General features: G+C 41.3%; 1 protein-coding gene across 2 annotated transcripts in view; it reads right to left on the bottom strand.

The window, feature by feature from the left end:
* CENPC (centromere protein C) overlaps positions 1–25,813 on the bottom strand; it is a 219,715-nt gene that overhangs the window by 89,131 nt on the left and 104,771 nt on the right. For both annotated transcript variants that reach the window (XM_033914837.1, XM_033914846.1), the window contains one exon: positions 7,365–8,847. In XM_033914837.1, coding sequence (XP_033770728.1) covers positions 7,365–8,847 — 1,483 coding nt within the window. The remainder of the gene's footprint in view (positions 1–7,364; positions 8,848–25,813) is intronic.

Below are 25,813 nucleotides of genomic sequence, written 5' to 3'. Positions count from 1 at the left end.
TAGGGAACTCCGGTCCTCGAGAGCCGTATTCCAGTCAGGTTTTCAGGATTTCACCAATGAATATGCATGAGATCTATTTGCATGCACTGCTTTCAATGCATATTCATTGGGGAAATCCTGAAAACCCGACTAGAATATGGCTCTTGAGAACCGGAGTTCCCTACCCCTGGACTAGAGAGTGTCTAGCATATGTTTTTTTTCATAATTGAAATCGCCCATTATAATACTGTTTCCCGCTCTTATGTTGTGCATATAAGTTCTTCATCTCTTAAACTGTACCATTCCTTCAGGGTTTTGCAACCCAAATGTATGACCTTGCATTTCTTAGCATTAAATTTTAGCTGCCAAATTTCAGACTATTCTTCAAGCTTTGCTAGGTCTTTCTTCATGTTATTCACACCATCTTGAGTGTCTACTTAATTGAAGATTTTGGTATCATCTGCAAAGATGAAAATCTTACCCGACAGCCCTTCAGCAATATCGCTTATAAAAATGTTAAAAAGAACAGGCCTAAGAACAGAACCCTGGAGGCTCACCACTGGTAACAACTTTTTCCTCAGAGCTATCTCCATTGACCACAATCTCTGTCATCTTCCACTCAACCAGTTCTTGACCCAGTCTGTTATTTTGGGACCCATCTCGAGGGCACTGTTTATTTATTAGACATCTGTGTGGAACACTGTGAAAGGTTTTGCTAAAATCTAATACACCATACCTAGCGCACTCCCTCTATCCCATTACTGGTCAAAACGTACGCAGGTTAGCCTAGACTCAGTTAGGGCACTGGTCTTTGACCTAAGGGCCACCGCAGGAGCAGACTGCTGGGCATGATGGATCACTGGTCTGACCCAGCAGCGGCAACTCTTATGTTCTTATCCCAGGGAGCTCAGAGAGGTTCTGGTGGATCCTATTAAAGACTTATTCAACAAATCTCTGGAGACGGGAGTAGATCCTGGGTATTGGAGGAGAGCAGATGTAGTCCCTATTCACAAAAGTGGTCACAGGGATAAAGCGGGAAACTACAGGTCGGTAAGCCTCACTTCGGTTGTTGGAAAAATAATGGAAGTGCTGCTGAAAGAAAGGATAGTGAACTTCCTGGAATCTAATGGGTTACAGGATACGAAGCAACATGGCTTTACTAAAGGTAAATCTTGTCAAACAAACCTGATTTAATTTTTTTGATTGGGTGACCAGAGAGCTGGATTGAGGACATATCCTATATAATAAAACCCTAGAGCACTCATGCGCTCTTGAAATTTCATGATCCCTGCCGCCGTGATTTCTGATCCGTGGCAGCCAATCCGGCGGCAGGGAACATTCTGGCCACTCCCCTCCTCCCGCCCTCACTCACCATGGAAGCCAGGCAAGCTCTCTCCCTGCCCGCGTCCTCAGCAGGGAACACACCTCCCGCTCTAACTCGCCGCTGCTGCTGATCCTCCTGTAAAGAGCAGCCTGCGATGGTGTCCGGCTTTAGCGAACCTCACAGGCCGCTCTCCAACCTCGGTAGCACGTTCCCTCTGACGCACGGGATCGCGTCAGAGGGAATGTGCTACCGAGTTGGAGAGCAGCCTGCGAGGTTCGCTAAAGCCGGACACCATCGCAGGCTGCTCTTTACAGGAGAATCAGCCACCACGGGGATCGTGAGAAGAGCCGCCGAAAAAAAACCTTCAGCCGCAGCAGGCCAGCCCGCGGGAAGGGAAGGGGGAGGGGCCGAACGGAGCAGGGCAGCTCACGGTAAGAGAAGGGAATGGGGGTGGGGGAAAATGCTGCAACTGCTTCAGTAGGGACCTGCAGGGGAAGGGAAATACCGCTGCTGCTTCTGAAAAGGAAAGTGGTGGTGGGGGGGAGATAAGGGAATGGGGGGTGGGTGGGGGAAAATGCTGCTACTACTTCACAGGGATCTGGAGGGGAAGGGAAATATCACTGCTGCTTCTGCAAAGGAAAGTGGGGGGGGGGAGAGAGAGAGACAAAAAGAAATACAGACAGACAAAGGAGGCCAGGGAGAGAGACAGACAGAAATAAAAACAGACAGGGGACCAGAGAGACAGACAGAAAAAAAGGACAGACAAAGGGTGCCAGGGAGAGAGAGAGAAAAATAGCAGGAGGGATAGAGACAGAAAGAAAGGAAGAAAGAGACAGGAGCAGGGAGAGAAACATAAATAAAGACAGACAGGCATATATTCTAGCACCCGTTAATGTAACGGGCTTAAACACTAGTGCAAGATATAATTTACTTAGATTTCAGCAAAACCTTTAACACGGTTCCTCATAGGAGGCTCTTGAACAAACTTGAAGGGCTGCAGGTTAGGACCAAAGTGGAGAACTGGATTAGAAACTGATTGACAGACAGACGCCAGAGGGTGGTAGTTAATGGAAGTTGCTCGGAGGAAGGAAAGGTGAGTAGTGGAGTCCCTCAGGGTTTGGTGCTAGGGCCAATCCTGTTCAATATGTTTGTGAGTGACATTGCTGAAAGGTTAGAAGGAAAGTTTTGCCTTTTTTGCGGATGATACCAAGATTTGTAACAGAGTAGACACTGAGGAGGGAGTGGAAAACATGAAAAAGGATCTACAAAAGTTAGAGGAATGGTCTAACAGCTGGCAATTAAAATTCAATGCAAAGAAATGAAGAGTAATGCATTTGGGGATTAATAATCGGAAGGAGCCATATATGCTGAGAGGTGAGAGGCTGATATGCACAGATGGGGAGAGGGATCTTGGGGCGATAGTGTCCAAAGATCTAGGTGAAAAAAAAACAGTGCAACAAGGCAGTGGCTGCTGCCAGAAGGATGCTGGGCTGTATAAAGAGAGGCGTAACCAGTAGAAGAACAAAGGTGTTGATGCCCCTGTACAGGTCGTTGGTGAGACCCCCTTGTGTTCAGTTTTGGAGACTATATCTGGAGAACGACACAAAAAGCCTTTAAGAGGTCCAAAAGAAGGCGACAAAAATGATAGGTTTGTGACAAAAGACGTATGAGGAGAGACTGGAAGCCCTGAATTCATATACCTTAGAGGATAGGAGGGACAGGGGAGATATGATTCAGACATTCAAATACTTAAGATATTAACGTAGAACAAAATCTTTTCCAGAGAAAGGAAAATGGTAAAACCAGAGGCCATAATTTGAGGTTGAGGGGTGGTAGATTCAAGAGCAATGTAAGGAAATTCTTCTTTACGGAGAGGGTGGTGGATGCCTGGAATGTGCTCCCGAGAGAGGTGGTGGAGTTAGAAAAAGCATGGGATGAACACAAGGATCTAGAATCAGAAAATAATAGCAAATATGGAAGAACTAAGGGCAGACTTGCACGGTCTGTGTCTGTATATGGCCATTTGGTGGAGGATGGGCTGGGGAGGTCTTCAATGGCTGGGAGGGTGTAGATCAGTGGTCTCAAACTCGGAGGGCCACATGCGGCCCACAAGGTACTATTTTGAGGCCCTCTGTATATTTATCATAATCACAAAAGTAAACTAAAACATATGTCTCTTGATCATATGTCTCTTTAGCTATAAATTACAATATTATTATTAAGACTTAGCCAAAAGGAAAGATTTATAAACTATAAAGAGTTTTACCTTATGCAAAATTGTCATTTCTTTAATAAGACATTAATTAGTTTTTTCTGAGGCCCTCCAAGGACCTACAAATCCAAAATGTGGCCCTGCAAAGGGTTTGAGTTTGAAACCACTGATGTAGATGGACTGGAGTGAGCTTTGATGGAGACTTCAGTAGTTGGAACCTAAGAACAGTACCAGGCAGAGCTTTAGATTCCTGCCCAGAAATAACTAAGAAGAAGAAAAACAAAAAAACAAATTTTTAGATTGAATCAGGTAGGGCAGACTAGATGGACCATTCGGGTCTTTATCTGACATCATCTACTATGTTACTATGTAACTATATTTTGTTTTCTGTTTTGGGACTGGAGTTAAATGATCTATAAATTTTAGCATTGTCCAAGTTGAATGAAAAATCATATTTTTATAAATTCTAGGAAGCTTGATACTCAAAACATGGCTTAGATGAAGTTTTCCTAGTTTCATAGATGTTTAAGAATTCCAACATAAATACAGATACCAGACGGTTATTATCAGGAAGGCCAGGACAGTAAAGGTGATGATGGTCCCAGTGGCAGCCTTAGTTTGGTGTTATCACTAAACACTGGTTGAAGGGTCTGAGCACTTTACTTATAATTTATATTGAATTCTGATTGGCCCACGCGCCTTAGGCCCCACCAGTAGGCGGAGCTTTGGGACAGATGGGCCAATCCGGCCTCATTCCGTCGTTGGCTGCCTGCCGGACAGGCGGTTTTGGCTCCCGTCTGTCCCAACTACACAAAGGTACGGGGAAGGGGGGTGGGGGTGTCGTGGGGGTCGGCCAGGGGGGTCGCGGGTCAGCTGGGGGGGCGGTCGGAGGTTCTTGGGGGGGGCGGTCGTTGGAGGGAGGGGGGTTTGCGTCGAGGGCAGGAGGGCCTGGGATCCCTCCTGCCCGTAATGTAGTGCGGGGTGGGGGTAGGGGGTCGCCGTGGCCAGGAGGGTTTGGGCTCCCTCCTGGCCCGATATTGTCGGGGAGTCGGCCGGGCAAGAGGGCTTGGGCTCCCTCTTGCTCCGATCGTGGATGCGGGTGCGGGTAGGTGCGCGTGCGAGCGGTCGTTCGGGGTGGGGGTGCGAGCGGTCCTGCCAGGGGGGGGGGCAGGGCGGGTAAACGGAGAGTCGGGACAGCGCACGGAGAGTCGGGGAGGGCGAAAGGAGAGTCGGGGTGGCCAGAGGAGAGTCGGGGCGGGCGAAAGGACAGTCGGGCAGCATGCGCGTTATACCCGTGAGCGCGGTATACAAAAGTTTTTATACATAAAATCGTGGTTTCTGCGCGCTATACCCGTGTGCGCGTTATACACGGGTGCGCGTTATCTGCGTGAAAATACGGTACTCATTTGGTAACAAATTACAGGCGAGATCATCATTTTGAAAGTTTGGACTCTCCCCCACCAAGAAAGATGTAATGAATTCCATTGCTCATACATTTCTTTGACCTTCAACAATAAGGATTCTTTTCATTTACCAACATTGTATCCTCCAGTGCCTTTTGAATCATTATCCCTAAGTATTTTATCCCCTCTTCCTTCCAAAGGAATGGAAATGAGTCATATATTCCCTTTAAACAGTGAACATTTAATGGAAGAACCTCTGATTTACTCCAATTTATCTTGTATCCAGAAAATTTTCCAAAATGATCAGTTGTAATAAATGAGGAATAGTTAGTTTAGGATTTATCAAATGAAGCAATATATCATATGCATAAGCCGAAACTTTATAGTCTCGACCTGCATATAGAATGCCATGTATTATCCAAAATTAACTCATCTAACACTAGCTCAAAAGGTGCTAATACAAAAGAACTGTTCAACATATTTACAAATTTATTTGACCCCACACGCCACACTCAACCCATGCATAATATCAAGCTACCCTCAGCAAATGATCTAGCACAACATTTCGATTCAAAAATTAAAAACCTAAGAAATAACCACTCGATAATTGTCGCATGTGAACATCAATCAACTGATATACATGGAAATGAAATACCAGCGGACATGATTTGGAGTTCCTTCCACAATTTCAAATGGAATAACTATATCAAGTTAAATCATACTGTGTCCTGGACTCATGTCCCCCAGAAATTATGAAAACAGCTCCATTTGACTTTAAACTATCACTGTTGAATTATTTAACTAATAGCCTAACCAATGGAAAATTCCTCACTAATAATGGTCATATCATAATAACCCCAATTCCAAAAAATCGTAAAGAATCATCAACATCAGTAACCAACTATAGACCAGGAGCATCCATTCCATTCATTGTAAAAATCATGGAAGGATTGGTACACACCCAAATGATGGAATATCTTGACCAATTCTCTCTTTTGCATGAAATTCAATCAGGTTTTAGGCCTCTGTTTAGCACTGAGACAGTAATTGCGGCTATCTTGGATAATTTGCGCTACTTGTTTAGTAAGGGCCTCAAGGCCTGATCATGCAATTTGACATGAGCTCTGCCTTTGACTTGGTGGACCATGGGAAACTGTTAGAATGCCTAGATGCAATTGGAATCAGAGGAGAGGTATTAAACTGGTTTCAAGGTTTCCTCATATCCCGTACCTACCAAGTCCATTTCAATTACGATATCTCCGATACATGGAGCAATTTATCTGGTGTGCCACAGGGGTCACCATTATCCCCTCTGCTCTTCAATGTTTATAAGTGCTCTTTGGGTATGCAACTATCCCAGCTAGGGATAAAACTATTTAGCTACACTGATGACTTCACGATAATTATCACATTCAATACCTCTATCTCAGAAGTCATCCCCAAAGCAACAGAGGTACTAAATCGGATGAAGCAATGGATGACTGAGTTCAGACTAAAGCTAAACCTAGAGAAAACAAAATTTTTTATAGTATCGCCATACCCACTTGACACTAAAGCATCACTGTGCATCAATAACCTTAGTCATCCCATTCAACCCACTATGAAGGTATTGGGAATAACACTGGATCAGAGTCTGACCATGAAAGACCAGGTAGACTCCTTGATTAGAAAGATCTTTCTCACCCTCTGGAAGCTTCGGTCCATCAGAGATTACTTCGATGTCTCATCATTTAGAATTCTGGTACAATCCCTCATACTGAGTCAACTCGATTATTGTAACATCACCTACTTGGCACTCTCCCAGAAAAATATGCGGCGATTGCAACTGGTACAAAATGCAGCGGTTAGGCTACTTTGTGGACTGAAGAAGTTTGATCATGTAACACCTTCCTATTGACTTCTACACTGGCTGCCAATGGAGGCACGTGTGAAGTCAAGTTTGGTTGTTTTTGCTTCAAGGTACTTTACGGGTTAGCTCCTAAATATATAACAGACCTTTTCTCTTTCACAACCAACAGACATAGAAGTTCACATCCGAACTTTGTTTCTCCACCGGTTAAAGGTTGTAAATTTAAAAGTCATCACCAACATCTTTTCTCACATCAAGCAGCATTATGGGGTAAAGACCTGGAACAACTGTTCGTGCCTACTACTTATAGGGAATACAGGAAACGCCTAAAAACACATCTGTTCCTGAAGTACTTAGTTAACTGACCTATACAATCTTAGTCCTCAACAAATGATCTTCGAACTGTTATTCACTAACTCTGAACTTTGTTTATTCCACTCAATCTGTAATACCTTTTAATCATTGTAAACCGCATAGAACTTCACGGTCCTGCGGTATATAAACTGTTATTATTATTATTATTAAATAAAAGTATAATCCATGAATTTAAGAAAAACATGACAAATAGGATGAAGACATGCAATTAAAATCACTTACCATGAATAGCTCAGCTCTTTATTATCAATGCTCAAACTCTCATTTAATGAAGGTGCGCAACAATCAATGCCTTCTTGAAGTTCAACACACTCTTTTCTACTATGTGTTACAGTCCAAGTAACATTTAATGGAGATGTGGGATCAATTCTCTTTTGAGTTCCTTTCATTCTTTCTTTTACATCATTTTCATTTCTTGTACAACTCTCAGTTACCTCTTCTGGATTACAGTCAATTATTCCTTTTGCCACTGAAGCCCTTAACTGGGCCTGGGGAGGGCTATTGTCATTCACTGTGTAGCCTGAAGACTTCACTGGTGTTCGCTGAGACTTGCAGGTATTTGTTTTAGGGGTTTTATCACTTTTAGTCTGTCTCTCTGATGTCCCTTTAACTGTAACAGGGGTTTTGTCATATGCTGTTCTAAAAGATGCTAGAGACTGCCGGAATTTGAAAGATAATGGCTCATTGCCTTCTTTTAAAGAGAACACTGAGCCTCTACAAGTCCTCTTCTCTTTTAAGTGACTTAGTTTCAAATCATTTTCTTGGTCACTATCCAAATCATATTTAGAATGTTCTTCTGCGACTGACCATTTTTGATTATTTGTTTTAAGTATTGTTTTTCTTCTTTCTGGTTTCTGTTCAGTCCCCTTTTTCTGACTTAGTTTCAAATCATTTTCTTGGTCACTATCCAAATCAGATTTAGAATGTTCTTCTGGGACTGACCATTTTTGATTATTCATTTTACGTATAGGTTTTCTTCTTTCTGGTTTCTGTTCAGTCACCCCTTTCTGACTTAGTTTCAAATTATTTTCTTGGTCACTATCCAAATCAGATTTAGAATGTTCTTCTGGGACAGACCGTTTTTGATTATTCATTTTACGTATTAGTTTTCTTCTTTCTGGTTTCTGTTCAGTCACCCCTTTCTGACTTAGTTTCAAATCATTTTCTTGGTCACTATCCAAATCAGATTTAGAATGTTCTTCTGACCATTTTTGATTATTTGATTTACGTATTGTTTTTCTTCTTTCTGGTTTCTGTTCAGTCACCCCTTTCTGACTTAGTTTCAAATCATTTTCTTGGTCACTATCCAAATCAGATTTAGAATGTTCTTCTGGGACTGACCATTTTTGATTATTTGTTTTAAGTATTGTTTTTCTCCATTCTGGTTTCTGTTTAGTCATCCCTTTCTGAGGCAATATAATATGTTGACTATTTTGTTTCCTCATTAGTTTTTCTTCTGTTGATGATGGAATGGTGTTAGAAGCACACCGAGACATTTCTGGAGTATTAGCTTTATCATACACTCCAAACATTTTATTTTGACCTCTCAGGCTCAGAGAGCCTGAAAGATTTATGCCATTTATTTTAGATGATGAGCTCTCTTTAACTACATCAACAGTCTCTTCCAATCTAAGTTGTTTTTGACAAGCATTATGTGTTTTACATTTCTGCTTCGTTGTTGAAATATAGTCAGGTTTATCTGTTTCTGCAAAAAGTAATCAAAATACCATTACAAAAGGTTCACTTATGCATTATAAGCATTTAATTTCTAAGAAAACATGTTACTTTTATAAAGTAGCAGATAATTGAAAAAAGGCTATGTTATAAACATACAGTATATACTCGAATATAAACCGAGGTAACCTTCCCCTCCCACCAAAAGAGGAAAAAAGATTTGACTTGAATATATACCAATTTATATCCAAGAATGGTAATGCTCTCTCTCCTTTCTCCCTCTCCTCCCCAGCACTCATCAGTCTTGTTAGGTTGCTGTGGGAACTCATAGAAGCCATTTTCAACAGTGAATCTGCATGGAACTGGAGAGTAGGGGCATCACTGCTGCCCCTGTTCACCTCTGGATCACCAATGCATCAAAGGTAGGGTGTGGAAGGGACGAGGGCAGGGGGGAGGCAAGGTGGCGCACAGCCAGCTGGGACAGGACACGGGAGAAATTGCTCCTGTCCAGGCTCACTGCTGGACTACCAGGACTTAAGACAGGGGAGGATTTAGGGGCTCAACTTCAAAGCACTTAGAAGTACCATAGAAACCTAAGTACTTTGTATAAGTGCTTTGAAAATGAGCCCTTTAATTATCAATGCTACTGTATACGCCAAAAAAACAAAAGCTATTAAAATACATTACAAGCACATTAAATTACTCTGCCACTGAATAACAAAACCAAATGAGTATTTTTTTTTTTAATTCTTTATTCAGTTTTAACTCTTACAACAAGTGTACAATATTCAATCAGATAATTCGTACAAATCACTTGACATTCTAACAATTATTGTCAAATGAATTTTAAAAAAGACCCCTCCCCCACCCATCCCATTCATCAGGAATAAACCCATTAAATCACATAACATACCTCCCCATCCCCACATTAAATATAGTCCTATGTAATAAAAAGGTGTCCAAGGTGTCTAATCATTAGAATATGCAATCAATGGCCCCCAAATCTTTTTGAAACTATTATAATTTCCTTGCTGTATAGCAAGCACTCTCTCCATTTTATAAATATGACAAACTGAATTCCACCAAAAGGTATAATTAAGTTTAGTATAGTCCTTCCAATTTCCAGTAATATGTTGAATGGCAACCCCCATCAGTATTAACAAAAGTTTATTGTTATTTGCTGAAATTTGACTCTTGAATCTCATAGACGTTCCAAATAAAATAGTATCTTAAGACAGGGCAACATGATTTTCTAACATTGAATTAATTTGGGACCAAATTAACTTCCAAAAGGCATTGACAAAGGGACAGAAAAAAGTAAATGATCTAGAGTCCTACCATCTAAATTACAATGCCAGCATCTATTAGACCTAGAGCTATCCAACTTTTGTAAACGAACTGGGGTCCAAAAAGCTCTATGGAACAAAAAGAACCAAGTTTGTCTCATAGATGCTGACCTTGTACTTTTTAATCTCCAAGACCAAAGTCGTGGCCATTGAGAAGCAGAAATTTGGTGCTTGATCTCAATGCTCCAAATATCCCTAAGACCAGTTTTTTGTTTTTTATTCAAATATCCATACAGCAGTTTATACCACTGCGCGGCTTGGTGACCCAAAAAATCCGCCTGAAAGCATAGGAATTCCAAACTATACTGAGTATTAAGATCTTTCCATTCAGGGAACCCCTCCTGAATAGCCTGCTTCAGCTGCAACCATTTAAAGCTTTGTGATTTATTTAATCCAAATTTATGTTGCAGCTGTGAAAAACTAAGCAGTGAACTATTAGAAACAACATCATTTAATGTCTGTATACTTGCAATAATCCAATGCTTCCAGACGATTTGAAAACCGCCAATTTTAATCTTGGAGTTTAGCCAAATGGATTGATTTAATGATTTAGAAATTGGATTTGGTGATAGATTACTAACATATTTTAAAGTTCTCCATGTATCAAGCAATATTCTATTGTCTTTATATTTCCTGGGCAATTTTATACTTATAAGATGAGACAAATGCAAAGGAAACAGGAGTCACCATTCTAAATATAACCAATCTGGTACATTCTCCATGAGCTCTGGGAGGATCCAATACATACCCTGTCTTAAAATATAGGCTTGAGGATACCTATAAAAATTTGGAAAATTTACCCCTCCCTCCACAATTGTCTTTTGTAAAGATACTAAAGCGATTCTGGGACTTTTACCCAGCCAAACAAATTTAGTAAGAATACCATTTAACTTTTTGTAAAATGACCCCTGAAAAAAAATTGGTATCATACTCATTTGATAACAAACCACAGGCAATATCATCATTTTAACAGTTTGAATTCTCCCCTACCAAGAAAGATGTAAAGGATTCCATTGCTCACACATTTCTGATATTTTCTTTAATAAAAATTTTTCATTCTCCGTCACTGTGTTCTTAATAGTAATATCTAAGTATTTTAACCCATCTTCCTTCCAAACAAAGGAAAATGAATCAAATAATCCTTTGGTACAGTGAACATTGAGCGGAAGAACTTCAGACTTACTCCAATTGATCTTATATCCAGAAAATTTTCCAAACTTCTCTATTAATTCAAGGAAACATGGAATGGTAATTTCTGGGTCCCTCAAATAAAGCAATATATCATCCGCATAAGCAGAAAGCTTATATTCCCAATTTGAATACGGAATTCCTCATATCCCCTTTGCTTGATTAGTGGCTATTAACAAGGGTTCAAGAACTACATCAAAGAGCAAAGGAGATAAAGGACAACCCTGTCTACCCCTCCTGAGCAAGTTAAACCATTCTGACAAATTATTAATATATAATCTTGCACCAGGAGAGCTATACAGTGTCTGAATCATTTGAATAAAACCAGAACCTATACCAAACCATTCTAAAGCCTGATACATAAAAGTTCATTCAACTCGATCAAAGGCTTTTTCTGCATCCAATGAGATCAAAAAAGCCGGATCATTCATGTTTTTTGTCAAATTTAGAAAATGAAAAGCCAATCTAGTGTAATTAGAAGAATGTCTCTTTGCAACGAATCCTGTTTGGTGAGTGTCTATAATAAAAGGGAGAGCTTTAGCCAAACGCAAAGCCAATACTTTAGCAATAAGTTTTCCATCCACATTTATTAATGAAATAGGCCTGTAATTTGAAACCAAAGTAGAATCTTTGTTTGGTTTTGGCAAAACAATAATCAATGAATCAGCCATAGTACCTGTAATACAACCTCTATTCAGTTGATAATGATATAAATTTAACAAATATGGCAAAAGGGTAATTTGAAATGATTTATAAAACTCAACAGTATATCCATCACCACCTGGAACAGATCCAACTCTAAGAGACTTCAATGCTATTTATAATTCTTTTAAAGATATAGGTTCTTCTAAACTTCTTTTTATATGAACAGGAATCCTCGGTCCATTAAGTAAATTTAAAAATTCCGAATCATCTTGTTTATTATTTCCATAAGACTCAGAAGAATACAAATCTTTATAAAAAGTAAAAAATTGCTGCAAAATATGCTCAATTTTAGTATGCGAACCTCCATGTTTATCTTTAATTGCTATAATTTTAGATTTCCTATTTTTTGCTTTGAGAAAATTTGCAAGTAATCTTCCAGCCCTATTAGAATTACCATAATACTGAGTTTGCTGATAAAACAAATCTTTCCTTACAAATTGAGAAGAAATCTCATTATTTTTGGCTTTTGCTAATAAACTTTGAAAAGTTTGTTGCTCCCACCTATTAATTAATTGATTTTCCAATAGTTTTATTTCATTCTCTAAGACAGAAAATTGTTGTTTGAGTTGCTTTTTAATATATGGTGAATAAGAAACAATATTATCCCTCATAGTTGCCTTAAATGCATCCCATAATGTTTCAATACTTATGTCTGCAGAGGTAAGAATTCAATCATTTTCAATTTAAAATTCTCAAGAAATTTGGAATCAGCAAGCAAAGCATTATCAAATCTCCAAACTGGTTTAGAACCAACTGGTTCATCAGATTGCAACTCGATCCACACTCCACCATGATCAGATAAAATAATAGAATCTATAATGGCTTTAATCACACGTTGAACTATAGTATTAGAAACAAAAATATAATCAATTCTAGAAAAGGAGTTGTGGACCTGTGAACAAAAGGAAAATTCTCGATCATTAAAATGAAGAATACGCCATATATCAATGAGATCACATGATTGTATTAAATTATCTAGCCCTAATGATTTTATAATTTTACTTGGTCTTTTATTAACAATTGGATCCATTACAGCAGTGTTCTTCAACCTTTTTACACCTATGGACCGGCAGAAATAAAATAATTATTTCGTGGACCGGCAAACTACTAAGACTGAAATTTTTTTTTAAAAACCTTCGCCGCCCCGTGCCCGCGAGCTTGGTCCCACAAACCATCTGATCCCATCCGCACAAGCCTCAAATAGTTATGATTTTATATTGAACATATTTTATTAAAGTATAAAAAGAAACAATATTCTATACAATTGTCATTTTATAAATACAAATAATACAGGGCAAAGATCAACAAAACCCCTGTCTCCCCTCCCCTTCACATATATCCCCTCTACTATCAAGAAAACTGAATAAGCCAAATTATTACAGAATGCTACACAAATATCATGTAACAGAATACCACAGTCACACATGACAGGAATGGTGTTAGGGGAGTGGAACTAGGGCAACTGCCCCCTGGTCAGAGAGAGCCCTAAGCCAGCTGGAAGCTAAAGAAGCACTGTCTGGGCTTTGCACTCCCCAGTTATGTCTAGCAAGATACATATTTCAAATCTGATATATTTGAATCACAAGATAGAAATAAAATTATTTTTTTCTACCTTTTGTCGTCTCTGGTTTCTGCTTTCATTGCCTTTTCACTCTCTTCCAGCCAGTGTCTGCCCTAAGAACATAAGAATTGCCACTGCTGGGTCAGACCAGAGGTCCATCATGACCAGCAGTCCACTCACGTGTACCATGGCTCAGTACAGTGGCATGATAACCTTCTCTGTCTCTTCAGTCCAGCATCTGCCCCTTCCATTCACTGTCTGTCTTTCCCTGCCATCTCTCCTCCTGCCCCCCCCTCAATTTGGTCTGGCATCCATCATCTTCCTTCTGTTCCCCTCATGTTCTGGCATCTCTGTCCTTCCCTCCCCCCTGTGGTTTTTAGCATCTCTCTCTTCTCATTTCCTTCACTCAGATCTGATATCATTCTCTGCTCTCTCTTCCCTTTTCTTCTCTGGTCTTCCTTCTCTATTTTCTGCCTCCATCTAAATTAAATTCTTTCTTACTATTTAGTCCCGTTTCCCTCTTTTCACTGTGTCTACTCACAGCTTGTCACCCCTTTCCCTCACCCCTCCATTATCTTACTATTTTCTTCCCCCTTTATTTATCTCCTCCTTCTATCCAGTATGTGTTCTTTCCCCACTTCCATTCAGCATCTGCTCTCCCCTCTCAACTGATATCCATCTGCCTTCTGCTCTCTCTCCCTTCTTCCCACTTCCATCATCTGTCCCCTTCTCTCTCTCATCTCCTCCATTTCATCATCTGCCCCTTTTCTCTCTATCCTCCCCTCCCCCAATTTCCATCATCTGCCCCCCTTCCCCTCACCTTTGCAGGTCACTTTCTTTCCCCTGAGGGTAGCTCATGTCAGAGGGGAAGCTTTGGCTGAGCAGAACCGCTTGCAAGGAACAGTGGAACTTACTTGATTGATGTCGAAGCTGGGGCCCGTTGCCGTTTGAAGGGATAAAAAAAAAAGAGACCTGCAAAGGCGAGAGGAAGGGAGACCTTCAGGAAGCTGCTCTTTGCCTTCCTTCAGCGGCCCAAGAGTCCAGACCACCAGCGTCAGCTCTGTGTACTTTTAACTTCGGCACAGAGCTGCCCCTAAGCAATAGTTTAGCGCGGTTTCATGAGTCAGCCTTGGGGCCTTTGCTAGACCGGCCCGCTTCAATGATGCGATGTGGGCCATCCTAGCAAAGGCCCCGAGGCTGCCTCATGAAACCGCGCTAAACTACTGCTTAGGGGCAGCTCTGTGCCGAAGTTAAAAGCAAACAGAGCTGCCGCTGGTGGTCTGGAGGTGAGGAGACAAGGCAAGAGGCAAACGCGGTGGAAGGCAGGAGTCTCGGTACAGTGACCAAATTAGAAGCAGCCAGTGGTAGTAACAGCTGTTGTATACATTTTAAAAATTCCATTTGATTCGAATTTGGAGCGTACACATTGAATAAATCCAGGGTAGTATTTCCCATAATCATTTTAACATGTACTGGGGGGGTATTGCATCAATTCAATTTATTATTAAATTTATTAGGTGTGGAGGTGTCTGGTCATTTCAATATTAACAATTTTATATATTATTGTTGGTTTCTATATGAGATGTTAAATGGAGATTAAGATTTTTTCCTTAAATGTCAATGGCCTAAATCATCCCATCAAAAGGAGGAAAATGTTAGCTTTCCTTCAGATGCAAAAAAAACAAATGAGTATTAAAACAAATGTTATGTTATCTAATTCAGAGTTTTTGGTTTTTCATTTAGTTCAAAAATTAAGTGAGGAACTAAATTAATTCAAATGTAAAAGTGTTCTACTTAAATTCTGAAATGGCCAAACTACATAATTGTTGCCTCTTGTTATAAAAGGAGATTTATAAACTTACTATTACTATTATGTAACTCAGAGTCCTACACAGTCAGGGCTTATCACCCAGATTTTCTTGCATCAGCAGTATCAGTACTGCTTGGCATCAGCTCTCCTACCAGGGGAGCACAAAGTGGCAACACTCTCTGAGGCGTGAGAAGAAATGGCATTTTCTCAATGGTAGAGTAGAAAAAAAAATAGTAAAAGCATACATGTTTTCTATAGGGATAGGAGGTATAAGCAATAAGCAAAATAAATTAATATTTAAATAAGTTTTAAAGTTTTATTACAATAGGGTAAATAAAGCAAAGGCAGAGTACGATAAATCAAACCCAAATAATGCAACAAAAGATTAGGTTCTTACCTTTGCTAATCTTCTTTCTTGTAAATCCACACTTTATTCCGGGACCAGTGGGTTATTTCCATCCACCCACCAAGGTCTTTGTAGGAAACCTCAAAATTCCAAAGACTTAAACCTCTACCCTGCTCATACTTCATCACTGTGACAATGCCTGAGTTCATCAGTCAGTCTAAAAGCAGCCAGGAACATCTGTTGAGGACAAAATCAAGAGAGGGGAACGGGGAGAACACCCCAAGTTAATCAATTCTGCTCAAATCAACAAATGCAAAACAGCAACAATGAAAAATGAGAGAACAGGTTATGAAACATTAGAAACTTGAACGACAAAACAGTGCTATAGAGAGAGACAGCCAGCACTGTCAGAGGGAGGTGCCTCAAATAGGGACTTTCTCAAACTAAAACCCATTCTGATGGCACTTTCATAAAAGTTAGTCAGAAACAGAAATCCAGCTTACCAGTACTTGTAAAGGCAGACAATCGGCGAATCAGCAAGGCATAGGGTGGGTTCCCAGAATAAAGTGTATATTTACAAGAAAGATTAGCAAAGGTAAGAACTTAATCTTTCATTCTTGTGCAATCTTACTTTATTCCAGGACCAGTGGGATGTAACAGAGCAGTCCCGAAATTCAGAGTGGGACTGATGAGCCTGCTGCCAGAACAGAGACATCAAAAGCAGCATCCTGTTTGGCCGCCACATCGATCCTGTAGAAGTTGGTGAATGTATGCAAGAAGGGCCAGGTAGTGGTCCTGCAAATCTTGTCCAGAGAAACAGCCGACGAGTCTGCCCAAGAGCACGGAACACCTCTGGTTGAATGAGCCTACCCCTCAAAGGGGGGATTCTTTCCAGCCACCACGTAAGCCACGGAAATGGTCATGAAAATCCAACTGGAAATGGTAGCCTTAGAAGCCGGCCTACCTTTGCAGGTAAGACCCACCAGAACAAACAGGTAGCCAGAGGCAAAACTAGGTGACCTCCAGATACCGCAATAAATTTCTGCACGCATCCAAGGACCGCAACACAAAGTCCTGCTCCTTCAAATCAAAGGAAGCAGAAGCAAAAGCAGGAAGCCAGATTTCCCGATTCACATGGAAAGTGGAAACCACTTTTAGAAGAAAAGAAGGAACAGTACGCAGCATCACAACAGAATCTGTACTATGCATAAAGGGATCCCTGCAGGAGAGAGCCTGGAGCTCCAAAACCCTGCGGGCTGAGGTAACAGCCACCAGGAAGACCGTCTTGATCGTGAGATCCATCAGAGACGCCTGCTCTAGAGGCTCATATGGAAGACGAGCCAAAAAGCGAAGATTAAGTTTCCAGGTCATACAGGGAAGGCCTTCATCGCAGAGTGCCCCTCAGAAAATGAACCACATCTAGATGACTTGCCAATGGGCACCTCAGGGAAGGAGGGCAATCTGTACTCGGAGCAAAGCTACCACTAGACCTTTCTTCAGGCCATCCTGCAGAAATTCCAGAACCCAATGAATCGATGGAAGAGATGGGTCCACCTGTCTCAGGGAGCACCAGGCCTGGTAACACCTTCAAGCCTTTGCATAGGCTGCCACTGTGGACTTTCATTTGCTATGCAGCCAACTGGCAATCACTGCCAAAGAATAGCCCCAGCTAGTTGAGGCCATGTGATCAAGAGCCATGCTGTAAGACCAAAGTGGTTTGAATCCTGCATCGCAATCAGACCCCAAATAAGAAGATGAGAATGACAAGGCAACTGGTGCCCCCGATCCTGCTGGAGCTGAACCAGGTTGGCATACCATGGCTGCCTTGGCAAATCAGGTGCAACCAGAATCACCGGACCTTTGGCCACGATCCACCTCAACAAACGCCCTATCATGGGCCACGGAGGAAAAACAGAAGAGATCCCCTGTGGTCAGAGCTGAACCAGAGCATCCAGGCCTTCGCTGCCAGCCTCGCAATGATGACTGAAAATTGATCAGCTTTCGTGTTGGTCACAGTTACCATGAGGTCAAATGGGGGGGGAGAGCACCCCCACTGATCTACTATGCACTCGAATGCTCTTAGGGACAGGGGCCACTCTCCAGGGTCCAGCGTCTAATGACTAAGAAAGTATACTTTAACGTTGTCCACTCCTGCCACATGTGCTGCTGACAGTGCCACAAGATGTCTCTCCGCCCACCAGAAGAGAAGCTGAGCTTCCACACTCTGAAAGGGACTCTTCGTACCCCCATGCCGGTTGACATAAGCCACTGCTATGGCATTGTCTAAGAAGACACGTATGGCTCAATGACGGAGATGATTCTCAAAGCGGAGGATTCCAGTGTGAAAGGAGAGCACCACATCGATTGCTGCCACCATGGTCCCCAGAACCTGAAGGTATTGCCACACTGTCAGAACCAGAGTGGCCAGAAGATCCCCGACAACCTGTTGAAGCTTCTCTTGATGACAGACAGACAGGAACACTTTGTTCTGCCCCATGTGAAACCGGACTTCCAGGTATTCCAGATCCTGCGTCGGCTCGAGGTAACTCTTCCTGAAGTTGATCATCCAGCCCAAGCACTGCAGCAACTGCACCACTTGCTGAGAAGCTTGATGCCCCTTGGACAGCGAAGAGGCTCTGATCAACCAGTTGTTCAGATATGGGTGAACCAGGACACACAGGATGCGAAGATGGACCCACCACTACCATCACATTGGTAAAGGTGCATTGCCAAGTCAAAGGGCATCGACACAAACTAGAAATTTTACCCCAAGACATGAAACCACAGGTATTTCTGGTGGTCCGGAAAAATGGAAATGTGGAAATATGACTCCATCAGATCCAGGGAAGCTAAAAACTTCCCCGGCGCCACAGATGCTATCACTAAGCGAACCGTCTCCAAGCGGAAGCGAGACACATTCGGCGCCGCATTGACTAACTTGAGGTCCAAAATCTGTCTCCAATCATTGGATCCTTTCTTTGAAATGATTAAGTATATCGAGCATCTCCCAGAGCCTGAGTCTCGCTCTGGAACGGGTTCTATGGCCGCAATATCCAGAAGCCTGCAGACTGTGGCATGCACCTGAACAGTGTTCTCCCTAGGGCCTTTTAGCCGGGCACTCCATCCGGTTAATTTAAATGACCGCCTGGCAAATTCTGCTGCTGCCGCCAATACTCCTTCCCGGGCTGACTCGCCGCCGAAATTTGTGTTTGACTCCTGCCTTTTTTTTTTTTTGCCAGCATACGAATTGAACCCACGCTCTGGGGCTCTAACGTGTGCATGCCGGTTTCCATTCTCTTTCCTCCGAAACCGGAAGTTACATCCCGTGGGGGGAGAGAAGGGAAGCCGGCACACACATGTTAGAGCCGTGGAGGGAAGCTTACAACTTGTTGCTTTTACTGGCTACAGGCCTTGCTCGCTGCCGGGTCCTGCCTACTTTCTGTTTCCGCAAAGGCAGGACCCGGCAACGAGGAAAGCCCGAAGCAAGCAAGAGCAGCTAGTTGTAAGCTTCCCTCCTTTGCTGACCTATGGAAGATAGATCAGTGATGGAGGGAAGCTTGCGACTCTGCCAATGGGAGGGATGGGAAGAGAAATGCTACTGCTGCTGCACCCAATTTGGGGGGGAGAGAAATGCTGCTGCTGCTCCCAATGGGGAGGGGGAAGAAAAACGTTCTGCTGCAGTCATTTTTGGGAGGGGGAAGAGAAATGTTTTGGGGGAGGGGGAAGAGAATTGCTGCTGCTGCACCCAATTGGGGAAGGGGAGGGGAGAAGAAAGACCAGGGAAGGGAGAGGAGAGGAAAGATATGCCAAGACCATGGGAGGGAGGGAGGGAAAGGAAAGACGCTATCACACCATGAAGGGGGCAGAAATGTCAGGGTATATGGGGGCAGGGGGAGAAGACAGATGCTAGACCAGGAGAAAGGAAGGAGAGAAAGGAAGAAGAGATGCCAGATAATGGAGTGGGAGGGGGAGATGGAAGGAGAAGAGAGAGATGCCAGGGCATGAGGGGAGGGAAGGGAAACTAAGGAGACATAAAATTCCAGACCAGATGGAAAGAAGGGAGAGGAGGTGCCAGAGAAGAAGGAGAGGGAGAGATAAGGAGGGAGAGAAAGAAAGGAGATAGAGATGCCAGACCATGGGTTGGAGTGGGAAGGAAGGAAGGAAAGAAGAAGAGAGAGATGCCAGAGCATATGGGAGGGGTTGGAGAAAAAAAAATGGAGGGGTGAAGCTGAAATGAATCATGTACAAAGGAGAGAAAGGGCACAGGATATACAGTTTATTGAAAGGACATAGAAAGAGGGAAGATGTCATATGGAACAGAGAGAGGGTGGACACTGGATGGAAAGGGCAGAGAGACAGTGGATGCAAGGGGCAGAGAGAGGTTGGACAGTAGATGGAAGGGATAGAGAGAGAGGGCAGAGGCTGGGTGGAAGGGGCAAAGAGAGAGAACTGATATTGCATGAAAGGGAGTGAGGACAAACGCTGAATAGAAAGAAGAGAGTGAAGAGAAGATGATTAAAGCAGAAATGACAAAAGGTAGAAAAACTTTTGTTGTTGCTTTACATAGAATCAAGTAGTATTGTAACTGTATTGATTAAAGTTTATAAATATGAAATGGAAATAAGGCAATTTTGGGGGGACTAAACCCCTTTCCTCATGTCAGGACAGGATACCATAACAGCAGTATACTGTACTGCCTTGAAGAAAGATTTAGCCTCTGAAAGCTAATTGAAAAATGGATTAGTCCAATAAAATGGTATTTTCTTATTTCTCGTTATTTCTTTTACTTCTATTTGTTAATTTGTAAAGTGGTGATTGTTATGTATCAGTTTTTTTAAAATTTTTATCTACTGTCTTTATATTTTGCACAGTATTAGGGGATATGTGACACTGTTTCTGTGGTGTTGCATTGTATGCAGACTCTGGTTTCTTGGTGTTTCAGTTTAACTTTTGTCTACATATTTCTATTTTTAGTTTGTGATTATTCCATATTGGGCGAGGGTGTTTCTGTGTTGTTTCTGTGTTCTTTGTGTATGAAAAGGACATGGTTTTCTGTTAGCATCGACTGTACAGGACCAATTGACAGTACAGGATCTGACTTATTTAGTTTTACAATGCGTGTGTTGGTGTTCTAGTGCTCACTGCAGTGTTTAAGATGCTGCTTTTCCTAGGTGCACCCTTGTGCGACTCACGGATTACTAAAAATATCTTTTTTATATAGAGGATGGTTTTTAAAAAAATGATCAGCACTGGCTGCTATATATACTAGGTACACCACTGGATTTAATGACCCTATTCTAACTTTACTGTTGACGTAGGTGTTGTCCCCCCCCCCTCCACACACACACACATTATAAAGAATTAAGTTAAAGTTGTATTAATATCAAGCAGCTTTCAAATGAAATAAGCAAATAAAAATAAAATATTTTTAATATATTGCTAATTATTACCTGCATCTTTGCCTAAACTGTTTTGCCCTAGCTCTCACTATGATCTTTATCTGTTACTTTTTATTTTGCTGTAGTGCAATCACACAGGCCCCTTCAAGGCTCTGTAACACCTCTCCATAAATTATGTGGAAGAGGTCTGGAAGTGGGGATCGCATCTATTTCATATCCTCAGTCAGACCTCAGGAAGTAACCTAGTGATCAAAACATAATTATTAGAGGTGCTGTAGAGCCATTTCTTTTATGACTGGATGAGCTATCTTTATCTTTTTTTTTTAGTTGTTTAAATTCATGCAGAAATAAATGGCTAGATTGAACCTAATGACTTCATTAATGCATTTCCCTTTTTTAAACCTTTATACCATTTGAAAGAGGGCACATATCTAATTATTCACTTCAAGAATTGGATACTTCTTAAATTTAAAAAAGGAAGTCATATTGAGCATTGGAAAATAATAATAATTAACTAATAAAAATAGTACACATTTAATTTTCCCCACCACCAAATTTCCCCATCCTGCCCCACCCAGCTACCTTTTCATGCCACCAAGCTGGAAAAATTTCTGGGGAGAACACTGCACTCGAAGCACCTTCTTGGGGCAGCCCAAAGGTGAATCCAGAAAATATTTAGAGGAGAGTGCAACTCCATCCATGGAGGCAGAGACTCCAACCTGGCATCAGAACTGTTTCTTTGCTGGAGGCACTGGCCAACTTCTTGTTAACTGCTGACGTCAAGACCCGCAGAAGCGCGGTCTGGCAGATGAAGAGAACTGTTGTCCATTGGACAAGCCCAAGTATGGATGAGAGTGCCTGAAGGGAAAAAAATTAGAACATCCCAAACCCCTGGAAGATCCCCTGGGATCTATTCTCAGGCAACGACTTGGGCCTGTGATCCTGCACACTAGCCATAAGGTCATCCAGACCCTGGACAAAAAGCAGCTGTCCTTTAAAGGGCAACTAGCTCAAGGTCGCCTTAGAAGATAAATCACCAGACCACTGCCAAATCCACAGCATTCTGCGAGCCAAAAGGGAATTGGCGGCGAGCTTGGCGAAAACTTTCAAGATGTCATATAAGGCATCAGTCATATAATCTACACCAGAGATGAGAAAATCCAAATTGCAAAGCACCACAGTGTCAGAGGGCATCCGCTGAAGTTTCATGGCGACTACAGAAAGTACTTCTTCACCGAAAGAGTGGTGGATCATTGGAACTCCCACTGCAGGTGATTGAGGCCAGCAGCGTGTCAGATTTTAAGAGAAAATGGGATATTCACATGGGATCTCTAAGGAAGTAAAGTCAGGGGGCGGATATTTGGAATGGGCAGACTTGGTGGGCTATAGCCCTTTTCTTCCGTCATTTTCTATGTTTCTATGATCTCCTGAGGAAGCCAACGGTGAAACGAGTGTTATGCAGTGGTTAAAGCTACAGCCTCAGCACCCTGGGGTTGTGGGTTCAAACCCACGCTGCTCCTTGTGACCCTGGACAAGTCACTTAATCCTCCCATTGCCCCAGGTACATTAGATAGATTGTGAGCGCACCGGGACAGACAGGGAAAAATGTTCGAGTATCTGAATAAATTCATGTAAACCATTCTGAGCTTTTCTGGGAGAACGGTATAGAAAATTGAATAAATAAATTATGAGGAAAAACCCATTAAGTAGACCAGTGCTGGCTGCTCTGTAATGAGTTGGGTATTATTTTCTGAGGTCTCACCACGCGAGAATAGATATTACTATATTGAGCAAAGAAGTATGGGCTCAGTTTAACTACCATTTTTTGATTAACAATAAGTTTGTGATTTGATTATTAACATTTTCACCCCACATTTTTTCTATTGTGCATCAGACAGCCATCCAACACAAATGATACACAAATCCATGACATCTTGCCCTGGGGAGGTCATTTATATGGTTTTCTTTCAAAAATGAAGCTGGTAAGTATAAAAAATAACTTTAAAATCAAATCTGGAAAAATCCAAGATGACCACTGAAGGCCTGTTTGGACCAAAAATAGCCTGTGAAAACTACAGAGAACCCTCAAAATCGGCAATTTTAAGATTTTATTGGGTGGAGGGGACATAAGGCATGTAGGGAAACAACCTACAAATCCCTTTTTTAAAAACCACTCAAAATCTCAAATTTAAGCGGTTAGCTTGTACTCATAGAAACATGTGTTGACAGGGAAAAACATTACAGACGGAGCTGAACAGCTCACAGGGAGATCTGCTGCCTCAACTTACAGGAAAGCTGAACTTTGAATCTTCTGACTGTCTAAATGGCCTGATTTCCATGGCTGGTCACCTCCGCTACCCTTAGACAAGGAGAAATGATATGTTCTCTGTATTAGCTCCCCAACTCTGGAATACCCTGCCGCTTTTTATCAGAAAGGAAAAAGATCTTATTTCTTTTAAAAAATTGTTGAAAACTTTTTTATTTAACGATGCTTTTAACGATTAATTTTCTTTCTTTTTTTCCCTCCTTTTACATTGTCTTTCCCTTCCATATGTTCTTTCCCTCTATTATGAGAAATATTGTAACTTTTTCCCTCCTTTCCTCCCTGTCATGTTTTGTTAAATTTTAGGTAAGGAGAAATCTTCTTTATTTTATTTAATTAATTAATAATTACTTGTGCTGATGTTTTGGTTGTTTTGTAATACTAATATGATATTATGTATTTTATAACCTGTATTTTATTGTACATCGCTTAGAAAGTTTTATATAGGCGATTAATCAAAATAAATCTGAACTTGAACTTGAACATGCTGCACAGCATGCTTTGTGGAGGAACGCAGTCTGGCTCTGATCCCAGGCGTGCCTCCATGGAACCATGCAGCATGCACTTGACCCACAAGCGGATGAACCTGGGGTGAGCTAATTCCCAAGGGAATGGTTCCTGAGCCCTGATCTGATGTGCAGGCTGTCCAAAGGCTTACTGACAAACAGGGAACCCTCCAGAAACAGATATTTCCCAAAGGTCTGTGATCTCCCACAGTCGGAACTGTCCCTGCAGGGAACCTCCACAGCATGAGGGCGAAAACCATAAACGCAAAGACTGAAATTACATGAAATAAAACATAAGCAGAAAAGACCAGCACCTACAGCCTGGCTTGTAGGAAAAAAGACTGAGGAACTCAGGCACTGACACAGTGATGAGGTATGAGGGGTAGGGGTTTACATCTCTGGAATTTTGAGGCTTCCTACAAAATTCTGGCGGTTGGACGGATAGATCTAACTAAGAATAAATGAGAAGTGTAGTGTGTGTTATTGCACTTAAATCCTTATAAGTATTTTGACTAGGAATAGAAGTCAATATTGAAACTTTTTTAAAAATGTATTTATTATTGAAATAATTTACAAGCAATACAACTTGTGTAAGCAAAATGAAAAGAAACAAATAAGATCACAATATGGAAATTATTAAAGATCAAAAAAAGTTTTGTTTTTCTCAACATTTGAAGGGGAAGAGGTCTTAATACATGGGACTTAAATATTAAAGAAACAAAAATTAGAATAAGAAGTAAAGGCTTTACGGCTTTACAATAGCCCCTTACATTATCAATTACATCCCTTTATTACCCCCTGGTGATTTTCTTTGTCCAGGAAAGCTCTAAAATGGTCTGGAACAAGGAAAATGTATTCTGTGCCTAAATATTTAATAACATCTATTAATATTTGGCCTTAACAGATATTCTCATCCAGCCAACATCGATAGACAATAAATCCCAAATTATTTCTGGTCTGGATATTATCTAAATCCTTGCAATAATATACTGTTTATCAAGACGCCTCAGCCCCACCACTCCACCGCAGAAAGTTTCATTCAAATCGCGGGAAGTATCTTGCGGTGCTTCATCATTGGCTGTCATTGATATAATACAAAAATATTTTTCCAAACTTTTTTTTAACTTTTTAACTTTTTGTCTTTTCTTAAATAATCCTTTATATTAATGTTAAATTTCTCAATTGCATTAAATTAGAAAGTAAATCCTCAAAGGGATAATACTTATCTCAGCCAACCAAGGGAGCCAGACCCGACATGTTTCGCACGTATATCGTGCTTTTTCAAGGGTCTCCCAAGGTACGCCGTCGTCATCCGACTCCAAAAGATTTAAAGAGCAAAAGATACTTCCCGCGATTTGAATGAAACTTTCTGCGGTGGAGTGGTGGGGCTGAGGCGTCTTGATAAACAGTATATTATTGCAAGGATTTAGATAATATCCAGACCAGAAATAATTTGGTAAATATTTAATAAGGCACATGGATACTTCAGCTGAAACACAGCACCAATTTCTTTAGCTTCTTGCCTCATTATTAAGAATAATTTTCTTCTTTCTTGAGTTTCTTTATTAACATCTGGAAAAATCCATATTCGTTGTCCCAAGAAAAGAATTTGTGTTTTACGAAAGTAAATCTTCAGTACTGAGCTTAAGTCTTGTTGAAAAATAAGAGACAAGTAATGTCGCTCTCTCTTCAACTATTGAAGTAGGTGTCTCTAATTTTGCAGATAAATTTTCCAATTCCATAGTAGTTTGAGCTTGATTATTCTGGTTTTCTAGTCCAACTTCGTTCCCTGACTTTTTCTTTGGGGAAATGG

Source organism: Geotrypetes seraphini, chromosome 1 (assembly GCF_902459505.1).
Source record: "Geotrypetes seraphini chromosome 1, aGeoSer1.1, whole genome shotgun sequence".
NCBI lineage: Eukaryota > Metazoa > Chordata > Amphibia > Gymnophiona > Dermophiidae > Geotrypetes > Geotrypetes seraphini.
The sequence above is the reverse complement of the archived record's forward strand: the minus strand, read 5'-3'. Positions and strand labels throughout refer to the sequence as shown.